General features: G+C 33.6%; 1 protein-coding gene and 1 long non-coding RNA gene across 3 annotated transcripts in view; one reads left to right on the top strand and one right to left on the bottom strand.

Moving 5' to 3' along the window:
* The window catches only part of LOC132069094 (uncharacterized), a 63555-nt gene that overhangs the window by 40788 nt on the left and 5188 nt on the right, over positions 1-17579 (top strand). The window lies entirely within an intron of this gene.
* LOC132069068 (uncharacterized) lies at positions 1981-6846 on the bottom strand. 2 transcript variants are annotated; one of them, XM_059462613.1, is made up of 5 exons: positions 6603-6846; positions 6403-6487; positions 5561-6082; positions 2720-2993; positions 1981-2217 (listed from the first exon to the last, which is right to left on the bottom strand). In XM_059462613.1, exons 3-5 carry the CDS (start codon positions 5846-5848, stop codon positions 2198-2200), a joined length of 582 nt encoding a protein of 193 aa, XP_059318596.1. In that variant the 5' UTR covers positions 5849-6082; positions 6403-6487; positions 6603-6846; the 3' UTR covers positions 1981-2197. The 2 variants fall into 2 exon arrangements, with proteins under 2 accessions (XP_059318596.1, XP_059318595.1); XM_059462612.1 differs by having other exon boundaries at positions 6403-6846.

A 17579-nucleotide genomic window follows, 5' to 3' on the forward strand; every position in this document is an offset into this window, starting at 1 on the left:
CAAGATTTTAATCAAACATAAAATAAATACTTATCTCTTGAAGCGTGACCGCGACTGCAAATTGAACGTTCAAGCATTCACGCGATCTTCCTTTAGTTCCACGGTCTGCAGTCTTCTGTCATTGACCTAAGTATTCTATGAAAAAGAATACCCGAGTAGCGAGTATTACGGCTAGGAAAAAAAGGTGTGTCACTTAGAGCTGAAAAGCAATTTATATATAACCACGTTTTAGGGTGCAAATCCTAGTCCAAAATGCGTGGGTTTGCTTTTCCCCCAATAATATTATTTTCCAAGTCCAAGAATAATTAGGCATAGCAGGGACTGCAAATTTAATAACGAGACTTCCAATTGTGGTATTAATTCGGAATATGAATGAGTTAATCCTACCACAATAAATTACAATTTATTCCACTAAAAAACAGTAATTGCACCCCTCAGTTTAATTTCGAAATCTTTCATTAAATCTTATTTAACTCCCCATGTTAAGATTACGGATACCAATCAATTAAATTAAATTCGACAATTTAATTTATTGACTAATTAAATCCTTTATATTTTCGCTTAACTTATATCATGTGACGGATACAAAATCACTGCGGGGGGTTTCACATGAGACTTATAAGCATCCATAAAGGGATATCATCAATCTCAAAGTCAAGATATGGATTCTATCAACTAATTATTATTTCACAAATGTATTTTGCTATTATCCAATTTATCAAGAATATATTGACTCACAATTGAGTCGCACTTTTTAATAAATCAAAATAATGAACAAATGACATTGATCATAATAATCATATCAAAATTAATAGTATAAGTACATGTAATGAGCTAGAGAGGTTGTTTTATATATTCAGTACAAAAACACTTATCTCTACTTGGTCCGTTCAATACACACAAAATGTACTAGCACAAGAAGTTGGAATAAACTCATTCCCATAATCAAGATAAATTATATTTTAATCTCGTGCTACAATCATCCCGATGGCTTTGTCCAATTTCCATCTTAGATTGTGAACATAAACTTTATACTTATAAGAAACCGATGATTTAATATAATCTTCCGTGTCTAAGCTAAACTCTTTACACTAAATCATCTAATATATAAGTAAAGGACACACATAATAGTATAAGATCTATTTAACTCTTTATTAAAAATTGAATAAATAATTGTTCTATAATAAATACTAGATCCAAACACATGGTTAATTGTATATATTCCAACAATCTCTCACTTAGACTTTTAACCATGACAATTGTTAGAATATACCATATCTATACGCATGATTAATGGTATATACCCTAACAGGTGGTGCTCAAATTTGAACTTGGGGTTCTCAATTTCCTATTCTTCGATTTGAATGGTGGAGGTTGAATTTTGTTGTTTGTATCTACAGTTTCTGGGCCGTGAACAGTAGCTCGTGAATGAGTGATTTTTCTCTTTTTCTTCTTTAGTTTTGGTGCAATCTTGTTTCTATTGTTGAACTTGGTTCGACACTTGGTTTGTGGCCAATTTAGAGAACTATTGTAACTTATGTTGATTGATTTAATGGAGCTTTGTAAGTTGAGGTCCCGTGGTTTTTACTCTTCACCTTGAAGAAGTTTCCACACAAATCTTTGTGACGTTTGATTATGTTCTGCTTCTCCATATTTTTGTTGGCTGGTATGCATATTGTCCGTACACCATCTGTGCTTGAATTTGTTTGTCTTCTCTTCGTTTAAATAGTTTGACAAATTTAAACTTTGAGTATTTCTTTCACTGCTGCCTTTGTCGTATGTTATTGCTTTTTTCCCCAACATGACGATCTAATTACAATTTAAAATACTTCTAAAGTTTAATTTGTAAAATCCTCTACAAATAAATGCTTCTAATGTAGTACTATCATAATTCTGTTTTCTTTAATATGAATTGGAATTGGAATTATTAAAGAGTAGAAAATTGGTTTGAGTAATTCGTTAGAAGATCAATAGACAAACTACACATAATTGGAATCGATGTTACATTAATTTGCCCCCCAAAATTCTTACTCATTAGTACATCTGATAGGATCAAATTTCTAGCTGCTCATCAATTACTGCACAAGCCATACATCTGATAGTTTATCAAATTTGTAGCTACTCATCAATTACTGCACAGGCCAGAACGTGCGATTTATTGATGATATGTATAGGTCGCCATTGGTCCTTATAGTCTTCATAGCTCTAGCACCACAACTGTTCAAAAAAGAAACAGGAATTAATCAGATTTATAGATTTATCGAAGCACAAATCTAATTTAAGAAAATACAATTTCCCGTATATTATCAACCTTTATCCACTACATTAGTAAAATCAATATTTTTTGCCACCTTAAAGTAACTAAATTTTGCTCAACTTTAACAGTTAAAATTACGTATTTTTTGTCACATAAAATAGATAGTTGCTCATAAAGTACAGATGACCAAAATGTTAAATTTCAGCGTCAGCTTTGATTGTCTTTTGTCCGATAAAATGCGATTAGTCAACAATTGTACACGAGGATTCTTCTTACTTTTTGTCTTTTGTATTGTCCAAGCCGAAATTTTGGCTTTTCAGTCATTTTATATTATCTGAGCAATTCGTACATAGTTCAGTTTAATAACTTTATTATCGTAAATATTAAAGTGCAATGATCATACTTGAATCAATTAACCAACAAAAAAAAAAAAAAACTAGTATAACGGTTAAGGAGTCTTACATTCAGAGTCAGTGGTGATCCAGTTCAATTTAGCAGCGGCAGCAGGGCACTGATCTGAGTGGATGGGAGTTGAGTTTGCAGAAGTAAAATTGATTTTAATGGATTGTTCATTATTCTTTGTTGATGGATTAGGCATTGACATGGCAGAGTAAGCAGAGCAAGTTGTGGAGCAACTTTCAACCTCCCATCTAAAGCTAATTTTGGGAGAGTCATTACTCAGTTGATCATCATCTGGTACTGCCTTCAATGCTGGTCTGTTCCGGAAGTTGAATACCTGCAATTACATGTGTTAATTCTTTTCCTTAGACACACGTATATAGCCATCATGTATAGACGCAGTAATCAATTTCCTAGCAAATGGTCATATTTTACATATATGGAGTATATATATTTTAGTTTTTTTTAATAATGTGTATATATAGTTCGAGCCAAAAATAATAGGCTTAGTTAAAATTCACAGCAAACCCTTTAAATTCTCTTTTGGCCGATCACATCCACCTCTAAAGCAACCTAATTGGCCTTTGGGCTTTCACATTGTTGTATATAGCAACATCCTTCGGTCCAGCCTCCCAGGCTTGTTGTTGGATGTTGACTATATATTTACGCATGGTTAATACGGTCTGCTCGAATTTGAATGGGGTTCTCGGATCCTATTCTTGAAGCATGGAGGAGGTTGAATTTTTGTTGTTTGTATCTACTTTTATTAAATTTACTGGGTTCAAAATCTATTATTTTGGACATATTTAATGAATTTTTTTGACATATATGCATAGCTAGCCAAAACGAACCCATAGCTTATTCATTGGATACACCCCTGGTTGGTAAGTAGAATAAAGGCTATGTCTTCTTTTCATTAAACTTTGAGGATATTCATATATATGTACACAACATGACGATCTAATTACAATTTAAAAACACGTTTAATTGGCAGAAAAGATAATTATGATTAAGTAATGTTTTCTTTAATATGAATTGGAATTGGAATTGGAATTATTATATTGTAATTCGTTAGAAGATCAATTGACAAACTACACATATGGAATCGATGTTACATTAATCTGCCCTCTAAAATTCCCTGATTGTCTCTGATAGATTTTACATCAATTACTGCACAAATACATCTGATAGTTTATCAAATTTGTAGCTACTCATCAATTACTGCACAGGCCAGAACGTGCGATTTATTGATGATATGTATAGGTCGCCATTGGTTCTTATAGTCTTCATAGCTCTAGCACCACAACTGTTCAAAAAAGAAACAGGAATTAATCAGATTTATAGATTTATCGAAGCACAAAATCTAATTTAAGAAAATTCAATTTCCCGTATATTATCAACCTTTATATACATTAGTAAAATCAATATTTTTTGCCACCTTAAAGTAATTAAATTTTACTTTAAATATAAATTTGAGTGTGTTTTTGTCACTCCAAAATAATAGTTGCTCATAAATTACAAATGACCAAAATGTTAAATATGATTATCTTTTCCGATAAAATGCGATTAGTCAACAATTGTACACGAGGATTCTTAATACTTTTTGTCTTTTATATTGTAAAATTCTGGCTTTTAGTCTATAACTCTAAATACATAGTTCAGTTTAATAATTGATTATCGTAAATATTAAAGTTATAATGATCATACTTGAATCAATTAACCAACAAAAAACACTAGTATAACGGTTATAGGAGTCTTACATTCAGAGTCAGTGGTGATCCAGTTCAATTTATGATCTAAGTGGATGGGAGTTGAGTTCAAATAAAATTGATTTTAATGGATTGTTCATTATTTTTTTTGGATTCCATTGAAATGAGAGCAAGTTTTCAACTTTCAACCCATCGAAAGCTAATTTTAAATAATTATTTGATCATCATCTGGTAGCCTTTAACGCTGGTCTGTTCAAATGAGACCTGCAATTACATTTTAATTCTTTTCCTCAGACACATATTAGAAGTAATCAATTTCCTCAAATGGTCATATTTTACATAAAAATATTTTAGTTTTTTTAAAAATGTGTATATATTTGCCAAATGACTAGGTTTAATTTAACTAACAAAATATCTTTAAATTCGCTTTTGGCCAATCAATTAAAATAACTAATTGGCCTTTGGACTTTCAGAAGTATATCCTTCTGTTTAGGCTTGTTGTTGGATGTTGACTATATATATAAATGTGGCAAAAGAGGGAGCAGTTACCTAGTTAATGAAATCATTAATTTGAAATTCCATTATTTTGACATATTTTAATGAATTTTTTTTATGTTAATGGTTTCAGTTAATTTTGTTCGTCTGAAATTGTTCCTAAAGTTAGTATTAAAAATAGATTTTGTAGCCTAAATACTATTACTTAAAAACCCATCTTTTACTTTATACTTCTAGTCCTAGCACCGTTATAGAATCTCGGTAAGCATTATATTTTTATTTACACAGATGGAAAAGTGAGTGGGCCAGTTCAAATTAAAATGAACCCATTCTTATTCATCGAATAAACCCCGTGCATAAGTAGAATAAATCGTCTCTTTCATGCCCAGAATATTCATATATATGTACACGCATGGGGTCGTGGAACGGTGGAAACATGATTGGCAGAAAAGATATAGTTGTGACATATATATGGACCATGAAACATATAATTTCTTCTTATCTTATATATAAGAGAAAATGTGATGCGTTGCAAGAGTTTAAAAAGAAAAAATACATTTTTTAAACTTGTATTATAAACAAGATTTAGATATTTGTGGGGTTATGCTAGACAATGTTTTGGTCTAACTTTTGTGTCAACTAAGAATAAATTTTCCATAGGATATAAAGATGTTGAGAAATAAAAAGAAGAAATGTTCACCTTTCTGCTTATGTAGTTGCCTCCCTTCTCAGCTGATTTATTAGTAGCAGCCCATCTTAGTAGCTCTTTCATCTTAGAGATCGTTTTCGCTTTATCTCCCTTTGGTTTTTCTTTCTTTTCTGCACCAGAGCATCGATCTTTATCGTTCCTTGTGGACGATGATGACGATCTTGAAGAATCAGTAATGGGCAAAACTTGGGTATTTCCAACATGATTTGCTGTTACTGATGAACCTGCCTTGTGAGAAAAGTTTAATCCTCGTTTAATACTCTCTTTTTTCATCTTCATGCAATATTCAAAATGTTGCCTTCTATGGCAACTTCTTACCCTCCTTAGATGAATTGTGCTATAAAAATACTCCTTGGAAATATCCTTCCTATTGCACAATAAATTGAATAAGCTGAAAGTCTTGCTTCTTGATCTGCTTTCATCAGCTCTTCTTCTACTACTCTCCCGACAGATCCCAAACAACAATGTCTTTTGATTTCGCCTTCTGTCCGTCTTTTGATTTCGCCTTCTGATCTAAAAACCAGATCAAAAGAAAGCAAAGTTTAACTTCTATATAAACACTTGAGAACGTACGTAAAAGTTTTTTATACTATCAGTTCGCTTAAAAGGTAATTGCAGGTAGTTTATTACCAGATAATTTAAAAGATAATTACAAGTAGTCAGTTACTCATAACAAGTAAAATCAGTAATCTAAACAATAAGGCAAGTAATTCTATATAGCTGCTGGCTGATATTGTACGAATTACGTTACATGTATCAGTGAATAAAAGTTCTTAAAAATGACACAAGAAAATGCAAGAAAGGAAGGGTTTGGAGGATTTATTTTCACTTACTGTTGACAGTTTCTTTCTTGCTTATAGAAGGGCTAGAGCTAGAAGTAGTAGTCTCATTTGCAGTCTTGAAAAGCTTTTGAAGGAGCTGTTAGATGTACGTATATATAAATGAACAAAGTCAGCATATATAATGGATGCTAGTTCCAAGATATAGATGTGAACGTGACAAATTGGATAATCTGATGAGAAAGCTAGCTCACCTGCATGTTAGGGTGGAAATATATTATAAAGAAAGTGGAATCTTGACTGTAACTGTGAGTGAGACAAGATTTCTGGTCAAATGGACAACGCAGCAGAAATCTATCTGTGCTGTCTGTAATGCACCAAAGATTCCTGTCTTTGGTTATAATACAAACTTATGAGAACTTTTAAAGGAAGATGCAGACAAAAATGTGGTAATAAGACTAGAGCAGAATCTGAGACAGCCAGGCAATGAGATGGGGAGCTAGTTGGCTTGTAAATATATATTCTTGAGGTAAAGTTTATATTTATACATAGCATGACTAGACTACTCATGGGGTGGTTGCTAAGTAGATCTTGAAAAAGTAATTAAGAGGTACTAATGAAGGGAATGCCCATTTAGAGGTTAGACGATTTTGAGCCCTTGTGGCAACAATTTTCACCATACACATGTAGGGCTACAGTTACTTCACCTAGGAGGTCGCCTTCAATATGTGGGCCGTCTTGGGTTCTTTGAAATATTTCAAAGGAAAAAGATCAAAAGGAATTCGTATACAATATAACAAAGGACATTCCTTTGCACTAAGCTCTAACTATGTACGAAATTTAGGAAGGAGTCAAATTAAATAGGGTCTATATAGTTTTATATTCAATCTTGTCTTGTATTTTTACCAGAAATAATTTTCACTGTTTGAACTTGTGACTTTCTGGTCACAAGATGCAGCTCTTATAAGCTCCCATTTTTACTTGGATATGGTGATAGTACAATTTTATAATTTTGTACTGTTTCCAGAACAATTTAGTTGCAAAAACAATTTTATAATTTTGTACTGTTTCCAGAACAATTTAGTTGCAAAAGCACCTCAAGGCAGCTGTGAATTTCAACAAAAGTGTGTCATCAAAAAAATTTGGGAACTTCTTTTGATTTCAAAAAGTGTCCAAACAGAAAAGTTGATCATGTTCAGTGCTTACACTCTTTTGAGTAATTACTCCACATGTTTGGTTTTGGTTTTGCCAATTAGCGTGAGGCTGCTTAATCAAGACGGATTTATTGTTCTAATTATACTAGCTCAAAGTGGAAAGCTTTGAAGCATGGGGCCGTATAAAACTGTAGAAGGCAAGGTCCAATTATTGGGCAAATTAGTCTTGTTTTGTGCAGATTAATTACAAGTAAATCATCATGGAGATTTGGAAGTTGTGATATGAATTATGATCCTTAGTATCTTGATAAATCTTGGTGTGTGGTTGGAAGCGTAAATCAATCTTGAAAAAGATTTGTCAACTTTGTAGAAACATCGCAAATTGTGTGAAGATACATAAATTATTCCAGAGAGCAAAGTGAAAAAAATTAACAGTAGTGGTACATTATAAAGGAAATAATGCAGAGTAGGAAAACACGAGTTCTTCACAATGCAGCAACCTTGCTAAGACGTGGCTGGATTTGAAACCACCTCCTCAGTCCTCATCTTGCCAGTTACGGACAAAAACTTATTCTGTCTATTATAGTACCAAACAACAAAATTATGAATTATGATAGTTTATTTTACTTAAATTTTTATCTCTTAACAATCATTATTTAAGACGTATTTTGTGTTGATATTAAATAAAAATCTAAAATATTAAAAATCTTTTGATACTTATTCATTTACTAATTTAGTGCCATCATACGCACGTTCTTAATAGATATACTGTAACAAGTACAAACTTCAAATATTAAAATTAAGAACATCAAATTCATATAATTAAACAAAATAAAACAACCCGCCTCATTTGGTGTTTAATCTGCTCATCCAAAAGTCAAATTAAATTTGTAAACAGCGCGTGTGAATTTATGTTAGAGTAATGTGACTCTGGAAGAATGAAAAGTGTTAAACAAATTGGGACAAAGAGAGTAAATGTTTTAGGGTGTGTTCGGTATGATGCTTTTCAGAAAAGCTTTTCATTTTCCCCATGTTCGGTTGGTCAACATCTTTGGAAAACATTTTATTAAGGAAAATAAGTTGATTAAAAATGAAGAAAATTAATTCTTTTGTGGAAATAAGGAAAACAAGTTCCATAAGCGTCATGTTACTCCTACCCATACTCAATGTACCTCATCTCACCCCGATACCCATAGCTGGCGACTGAAGTCTCGATGAATGCCGGTCGTAACTATAACGGTCCTAAGGTAGCGAAATTTGTGATCAAGTAAGTTCTGACCCGGGATGCGGGAATAGTTGAAGCCATACCCAATCGAAAAAGGATGTTATCCAAACGTCTTATCTCATACTACTCTCTCGATACAGAATCTAATGTTCTGAAGAAAAAAAAAATACAAAAATTTCTCATATCGAATTCGAAGTGCCATGCTATTATTACTTAGTATTCATATGGCGAAGGCAAAGTGCTTGACCAACGGCCATCATACTATGATCATAGTATAATCAATTTTTTGAAATTTTCAAAATAATCAAATGATTCTATCCGAGGGATCCCAACCCCCCAAAATGTTTGTACATGTTATATATTAATGTTGTCGAGATAATATTTTTTGTTTGCATACCAAACAGAAGAAAATACATGAGAAAACTTTCTTATTTTCAAGAAAGACATTTTCCAAGAAATCGTTTACGGAAAACGTTTTCCTTTGTACCAAACACACACCCTTAGTACGTGAGCATATCGCACAACAAATGCAAAAAACAAGGACATCAATTTTGTAGGCGCACACATGGGGTTGAGAGATATATTATCTTAAGGAAAACACCTCTCCATATCAAGCATATGCTACAGAAACAGCACAAACTTGCGGTGATTAAAATTAATACTTGTAACGCCAATTTTTTGTTGTGTCATGTGTATTAGCTTCCACAACCTTTCTTTGTCACTGATGTTCAGGATTTTTGCTATGTCATATTCCAACAAAGAGAATAATCAAATGCACATCTACTAATAATTATGGCACCGGCACGTCACTTTCCCTTAATTTATTGGTGTTTGGTGACTCATATTGCCCTGTATACATGTTGCCTAAGTTTGTCTATTTGGGGTAGTTACGTATGGTTTAATTTCTTTTTTCAATTTTTCCTTATAACATCGGGAAATTAAGAAAGTGAAAGTGAAATTGAAATTAAGGGAATCAATAAAGAATCAAACCTTTAGTACGTGGGAGATCATATATTCACAAGTACCACTAGAGTGTTCTCACCTATTATTGATACAAAGAGTCTGATTTGGTGACACAATGTAACCTAACTTAACTCTTAGTGCCCCGTCTGTTGAGTTTAGCGCATGAGGTAGTATAATTCCTTTACAATGTAGAATAAAAATGTGTGTATTAAAAATAGATAGATGGAAATACTAAAAATGAAAAAATTAACCTTCCTAATAATAAACAAACTTTTACTTTGTCTAAAAAGTACTAAACAAATATTTTACATTGACATTCCATACTAGTCTGTAATTTGTACTAGATCAAATCAAACATTCGACGATAAATTATTTATGTGTTAGAATTCCTACTTTACTAATTGATACATTACATTTCTTGCATTACCAATTTTACGTAACTTGTTTTTAAACAAAACAATGCCTTAGCGCATGAGTCTTGTGTTAAGAACTAATTGCACAGCTTTCCCTTCAAATGGGCTTGTCTATCTTTAGTTTCTGTCCTTCACAAATGCTGGTGTTCAATTTCACCGAAAAAAATTGAAATTAAGTTAGACATAAGATTTTTAAAAACGCGGGGCATAAGCATGAATATTATAATGTAAAAATATAGATCTATTCGCCGCGAAATAATTGATTGTTTTGAGAGGCAAAAATTAAAGACCCAACATAAAATTGGATCAAAAGAGCAAATGACCAACGGTCCATATAGCCTCCTTATGTCGTAACCGAGCCCGTATATATATATTCACATCAATAGTGTTCGAAATTAAATCTAAAAAGACAAAAAGAAGTGGCACTGGGATTTGCCTCTTTTAATTTCAAACATGTCATTACCTATCTTGAATTTTTCTCTTTTCTCTTTCCTCTTTTCCTTTATGGAAAGGGAATTTGACTAGGTACGGAGAAGAGGGGGTGATTGCAATCTTTTTATTGGACACAAAAATTGTACCAGTGCATTTATTTTAAAAAAATATATACGGTTGAGAAATACTTGTTGCTATGAAGAAATAGAACAAAAAGATAGTCTGATGAGTTGTCCTCTTGCAAATCACGTTGCACTAGCTAGTACCAGATTTTCATCCCCAACCAAGTGTAATGGACCCCTCTTTATATTTATATTTTTTTTAGTTTTACGCTATGAATACCTGCATTAGAGCTCAGCTAAATTTCGATTCACATCGCGTAGAGTTCATTCGAAGGAAGCACTCTCTACCAAGAATTTTTCATACTCAGGGCTCGAATCCAAAACCCTAATTATAGAGCAGCCTTATCCTTTAATTTCTTCGTGTCCCCTTCCTTTTCCTTGTCGCATCTTTCTGTTTGGTTAGTTCGACTTAATTCTTCTGTACTATTTGTACCAAATTGCATTAAAATAAAAATTAAGAAGAAGAAAGAGCGCCTTAGCAGTTCAAAGTTACGGTTGCATTGATGCTTCTTCTCATGCACACTCACCTTAACATGTTAGTCCCTTCAAGGTGAGATACGATGATCTGATTACTCCATAATGTGGTCGGGGCTTCCACGACCTTACGTCACCCTGACATGACTATAGATGCCTATAAGTCCCAATATATGTTGTGGTGATATGTGTATATATACATGTATGTAATGATTGATTGAAAGTAGTGAATAAGTATTTTAACTGTTGAAAAGCAAATTTTAATGCTGGAACTAATTTTAAAAAATAAGCAATAATTACTTGTTTGAACTAAATTGTTGAAATTGATAATAAACAATATATATATATATATATATAAATAAATAAAATTAGCAATAATTACATGTTTGAACTAAATTGTTGAAATTGATAATAAACAATATATATATATTTAATAAAATAGTGTTGTTTAGTAATTTTCTGTTAAAATAAATAATACATTCCTAAAGTTATACGGAAATTATAAATTAATAAGCATTTGTATGAGTAGAATAATGAACAATGAAAATGAAATGGAAAGCGAGTTGTGAGTTATATTTTGAGAAGATTATTTTCGAAATTAGAAAAGATATTATGAATAAAATAGTAAACTATTTAGTCAAATAAAAAGAACATCCTAAGCCGAAAAAAGCACAAACTTTTATCTCGTAAGTCCTTAGCTTATAAGCAATTTGAATGTTTACCAAATGCGTGTTGGAAAGATATTCTATTTCAAAAGATTTTTATGAAAAATTAGCTTTCATGTGCAAATGACAAGTGACCACCATGCAAAGGTGACAAGCGACTGCCATACCGAGTGAGACGTGGGGGGCTTGCAAGAGTAACACGTGTCACGTCAATTGATTTGCAGCGTGGAATTCGTTCATGCCTAAATTCCTCCAACCTTTTCAAATACCCATAAATATCTCATTATCTCTTTATCATCCGAATACGAAGTATTAGCCCAACCATCACTCCATCATATATCTGCTCTCTTGCAGAACTTGCTGATTTTGACATTTAAATCTTATTGTTCTTGCATCCTCTCTCGAGGAGGTAGACTTGTTTAATTTTGAGAAAACATTTCACATTGTTTAAATAATTTCTTAAAAAGTTTCCTAACACAACTTAAGGCATATATATTTGTATTTTCTCATAAATAAATAACACTACTGTTTATTTTCTCCTTGTTTCTCCAACAACACATAAAAAGGTTAAAAAGTGCTTATAAATTGACTCCAAACACCCACATAAGGACTTTTTGCATGTTAATATCCTCAGCTGAGAGGTCTTCAGGTTATTGAGCCTTAAAATAATCTTGAGGCTTATTAATTAGTTCTTCCCTCAAGAGAGATGTGAAGAAACTTAAGAAGATGGTGATCAGTGTTATACATGACTGCAGTCTACAATGTCATTTGATTGTATCTTATTAACAGGGAATCAAGAAAAATGATCAACTGAATCTGGTCATTAATTCGAACGTTTATTTTTTGAATTAGATTGTGACTCTTTGAGACTATACATCCCCTTGGGACCTACTGTTTCGTTTGAAGAAGGCATATGAAGGAGAGGAAAGGGAAAGGAAACTCTATGAAAGACAATCATGAAGAAGGTAGCTCACAGTCGTTGGGAGAAGAGAACAAAGTCTTTGTCAAAAGTTTAACACAAATACAAGGCAATTGGGTTGTCACTTATATGAAGCATTCAATATATCTTTGGCTTCTTCAGAAAGATATAACCTCCTTTTTTTTTTTTTTTTTTTCTTGTTTGTAAGTATAGTCAAACCTCTCCATAATTGTCATTCGTCATAACGGCATTTCACAATAATGGCCTGATTTTCTCCGGAACTTATTTTTCATGTTATATTTTACTTCTCTATAACAGCATTCTACCCATAACAGCAGTGGCGTTCATTATAGCGGTATACTCTTTGTAAAATTACCTCTTTATAATAGCCATACTCAAATATTGTGTAATACACACTTGATTCAAAAAGTGTGTCCACAGAGCCTTTATTTTTTTGGTTAAAAAAGGGTGTCCACTTACCTAATCAAGAAAGAATTAACATTATTTTTTCAGATTTGCCCTTATTAGGTATTAAGGGACCAAATCCCAATACTTATTTAATTTGGGATAGTTTAGTCAAATTACCTATTTTTGCCTGGCGAAGTGGACAATCTTTTTGAACTGAGGGAAGTAATCTTTTGTAAGAAATATATTATACATAAAAATAAAATTTTAAAATATTTATGGTAATCATCAAGAAAAAGCTATCGAATTCCTTTTTTCTGAAAGTTTGGACAAAAATCTTCGTTAATTCAAGCGTTATATGATCACTAAGAGACTAGAATTTGCGAAATAACCTACAATTATAGAATTCTTACGTCAAACTTGAAATATTTAAATTTTCAATTAATTTAAAATGCATGTGCTCCTTAGTACGGTACAACTAGTTGTGAATTTATTAGTCACTTTAATTTTTATTAATGAAACAGAAAAATCAATCGAGATTTCAAAATTAACAAGTATTTTGTTTTCGTTTATAACATATATATATAAAAAAAGTATAGAAAAATAAATTTATGCGTACTTTTGTTTATAACAGCTAACTGAGATCCAAACATCAAATGCCAAGTTTTTCGGACAAACGCTGTCACTATAAAGAGGTTTGACTGTAAATAAATCATGACAAACCTAAATAACATTCCATAGATCCAGAATATCATAAAAGGGAAATAAGACGTGCACCCGTTAAGCTGTCTAATCCATCAATGTGAAAGCGTTCAAAAATGCGTAACGAGTTGATTATGTCTTCCTCTCATTAATCTTCTTCTAATTGGCAGTTGATGGGACACTTGCTTTAGAGTTGAGAAATGAGAGAGGACCTGACCATATATTTATAGGTATCAAGTTTTGACCTTATGAACTCTTCATACAGATTGTATTAGATCTTTAACAGAGCTTACACTTTTTCGCAGTACCAGCTTAAGCTTAAGGGAATGTTACCAATGGAAAATGTAGAAATAATAGGTCCTAGGATTGTCAAATATGAATAAAAAATTAATAGCCCGCCAAACTCGCCCAAAATTTTATGAGTTGGACACAAGATAATTTCATATTGGGCTATATTTAGCCCACCTAACATAACCCATTTTTCAAGTGATCTTCATTTTAGCCCAATACTCTACCAGGTCTAACTCATTCATGAGTCTCTCTGATCTCTAGTTCACCTTTCATGTTTCAAATTCTTATTGAAGAGAATATACCACATCGGTGACGGACGAGAACCCTGGGCTACAAGGCTTACACAATCTTCCTCCCTTTGAGTTAACTTTTGGGGTGTGAGTTAGGCCAAAAACCTACAGGTACGATTTGTTGTGCCCTGAAAAGAGGGGGGCAGAATGCCTCCGGAACAATTGACCGGTCCCGGATCGATAGAGGTTGAAAATTGTAGAAGGTTGTGGGACTAATGATGCAATAACTTAAAGTTAGAGGAGTTAGGTGAAAATGGTTAGTTGTACATGATTAGTTAGTGGAGTTAGTTTTATATATATCCCCGTACTGTACATTCAGTTAATATTCACTGACAAAACATTTTTTTCGAAACTCTTTTCTCCTCTCTTCGTTGTGATAACTGATTCTTCCATGGCTGAATTATATATCTCAACATGGTATTAGAGCAGCGAGGTTGCAATAGCTAGGTTAGCTATAAGCGAAGGAGATTAAGAGTGACATTAGAGATTTGTGAGTTCATTTGTGTGATAATTCATTGCAATCTGAATTTGATCAAAGCTAGGGTTTCTAGTGAGAAATTGTTTGTGTTCGTGCATTGCGAACAAATATTCGAGCAATTTTGAGATTGAAATCGAGTAAATTCTGCAAAAAGTAGCTTATAACTATAGCGGTTCATAAAGAAATTGCTACAGAAACTGAAATTCAGAATCAAAACACTCAGAACACTCAACAATCGGAGCAAGTTCATCAGAATCGTCCGCTGTATATTCACTCTTCTGATACTCAAGGTTCGATTCTAATTTCTATGTTCGATTCTAATTTCTGTCTTACTTCAAGGATCTGAGGATTATTCCTTACGGAGCAAGTCTATGAAACTAGTGTTGCAAGGCAAAAACAAACTAGGTTTTGTTCTAGGCACCTGTACAAAAGAAATGTATGATTCTAGTCTTCATGAAACATAGGATAGATGTAATGCTAAAGTATTAGGATGGATTATGAACACTGTGTCTAAGGATTTGTATAGCACAGTGATATATGGTTCTGATGATTACAATGTCCAGGAAGATCTCAGAGAGAGATTTGATAAGGTGGATGCACCTAGGGCCTTTTATCTTCATAAAGAGATTGCTACTTTGACACGAGGAACTGCATCTGTGTCTGTATATTTTTTGAGACTTAGAGAGTTATGGGATGAATTGCAAGCACTGATCCCCCCTCCTTGTTGTCCTTGCCCTGAATCAAAGAAATATATTGAACATGTTCAGTTGCAGAGATTATGGCAGCTTCTCATGGGGTTGAAACCTATGATCAGGCTAAGAGTCAAGTCCTTATGATCTACCCCCTTCCTACCATAAATCAAGCCTATGCTATGATTGTTAATGTGGAGAGTCAAAGAAGGATTGGACAGAGTCATGTTACAAGAATGACTAATGATGCTAGTGACACTAATGCTCTTATGGCTAATAGAATTCAACCTGCTATGGCTAACATAGTTCAAACAGTTGATCCCACTGCTTGCTTGTCTAACAGAGGTGTTCATAGTGGTTACAATAACAGTTTTAGGTCTAGGACTAATAGTTCTGATAAGTCTCACCTTTGCTATGAGTTTTGCCAGATTAAAGGTCATACAAAGGATACTTGCTTCAAACTGCATAGTTATCCAGCTCATTTCAAGTTCAAAAAGAAAGGAGGACTTGCAAACTCCTATGCTAACAATGCAATGACCATAGAAGATCAATACCAGTCAAACTACTCTAATGCACCTGGTTTCACTCTTGTTTCAGGATCAAGCAATCCAGTACCAAACATACCTATCTCATTCTTTACTCAGGAGCAATACTCTCAGATCCTGCAAATGCTCAAGGTGAAGGACCATAAACCTATTGCAAATAGTGCTACGCTGAACTCAGGAGCTAGCTCTTCAGGAAACACACCAGGTACATCTGCTAGTGCAGGTAAAGAGACTTACCTTGCTCTTTTGTCTAAGTTAGTTGAATCTAACTGGATAATTGATACTGGTGCCTTTAATCACATGGTACATAACATAAATTTACTCAAAAGGCTTAGAGTGCTGGATGTGAAAGATAAGAACAAAGTGAACTTACCAAATGGTAAATAGGTAGATATTAGCCACATTCTTTGATGCATCTATTTTGCAAAATAAAACCATTCAGAATGTTCTGTACATACCAGATTTCAAATACAATCTATTGTCAATCTCCAAAATCACCAGGGCACTAGGCTGTCTATTGGCATTTTTTCCTGACTTTTGTGTCTTTCAGGACATCTCAAGTGTCTTTTAGGACATCACAAGTGGGAAGGTGCTAGGGATTGGTAGAGAGGATAATGGCCTCTATATCCTATAGGCAGATCAAGCAATTCTATACAAGAAAAACCATGAGTAATATAATCTTCCCTTGTAAAGCTATCTGATCGCCTTTACTTCTAACACTGTCAATATTAGTAGTATGATTGATGAGAATAAAATGTGTGATATTCATTTGTGTCATAAGAGTGTCACGACCCAGCCCCGTAGGCCGTGACTAGTGCCCGAGCTGGGCACTCGTACCCACCTATCAATTATAATCAGATCACAGCAAACATAATAAGAACTTATACGTACAGAAAGGCACGACATCGCGCACACATATATACATATATCATATATACAGCCTGAGGATATACAGAACACAAACACCACTGAACAGCGCTACCCACAACCCACGTTTATGTCTACAGACCTCTAAGTGTAATAACAGAATCATATGACGGGACAGGGCCCCGCCGTACCCTGAATAAATATACACACATATGACAAAAAGTCCGTACCAAAATCGGGCTCGGACGAGGGGAGCACTCAAAGTGGGCGAGTAGAGTCCTAAGTGGCGGCTCGCCCAAACGAGAATACGTACTGCGCGCGCAGAAACGCAACCCGAAGTGCGGGGGTCGGTACGGAGTATGTCGAGCATGTAAAGCACGAATACCATAGATAGAATCTGCTTGAACCGGAGTTTATCGAAACAAGTATAGCAATCAGAAAATCAAAAACTTGCCTGTGAATCACATATCATGCGTGTCCATATCATATCATCAAGTCATTATATACATATAGCGTACCCGGCCCTCCAGTGAGGGACTCGGTAAATAAAATCATCTAATCATCATGCAGAGTAATCATATAATCATATGCATATAC

The sequence above is a fragment of the Lycium ferocissimum genome, chromosome 1, assembly GCF_029784015.1.
Source record: "Lycium ferocissimum isolate CSIRO_LF1 chromosome 1, AGI_CSIRO_Lferr_CH_V1, whole genome shotgun sequence".
Lineage (NCBI taxonomy): Eukaryota > Viridiplantae > Streptophyta > Magnoliopsida > Solanales > Solanaceae > Lycium > Lycium ferocissimum.

Excerpts from the sequence above, each read along its gene's own strand:
- LOC132069068 (XM_059462613.1), bottom strand. The coding sequence starts at position 5,848 with ATGAAGATGAAAAAAGAGAGTATTAAACGAGGATTAAACTTTTCTCAC. Across the intron at positions 2,994-5,560 it reads GCAACTACATAAGCAGAAAG|GTATTCAACTTCCGGAACAG; the intron begins GTGAACATTTCT and ends ATGTAATTGCAG. Across the intron at positions 2,218-2,719 it reads GATCACCACTGACTCTGAAT|TTGTGGTGCTAGAGCTATGA; the intron begins GTAAGACTCCTT and ends TTTTTTGAACAG.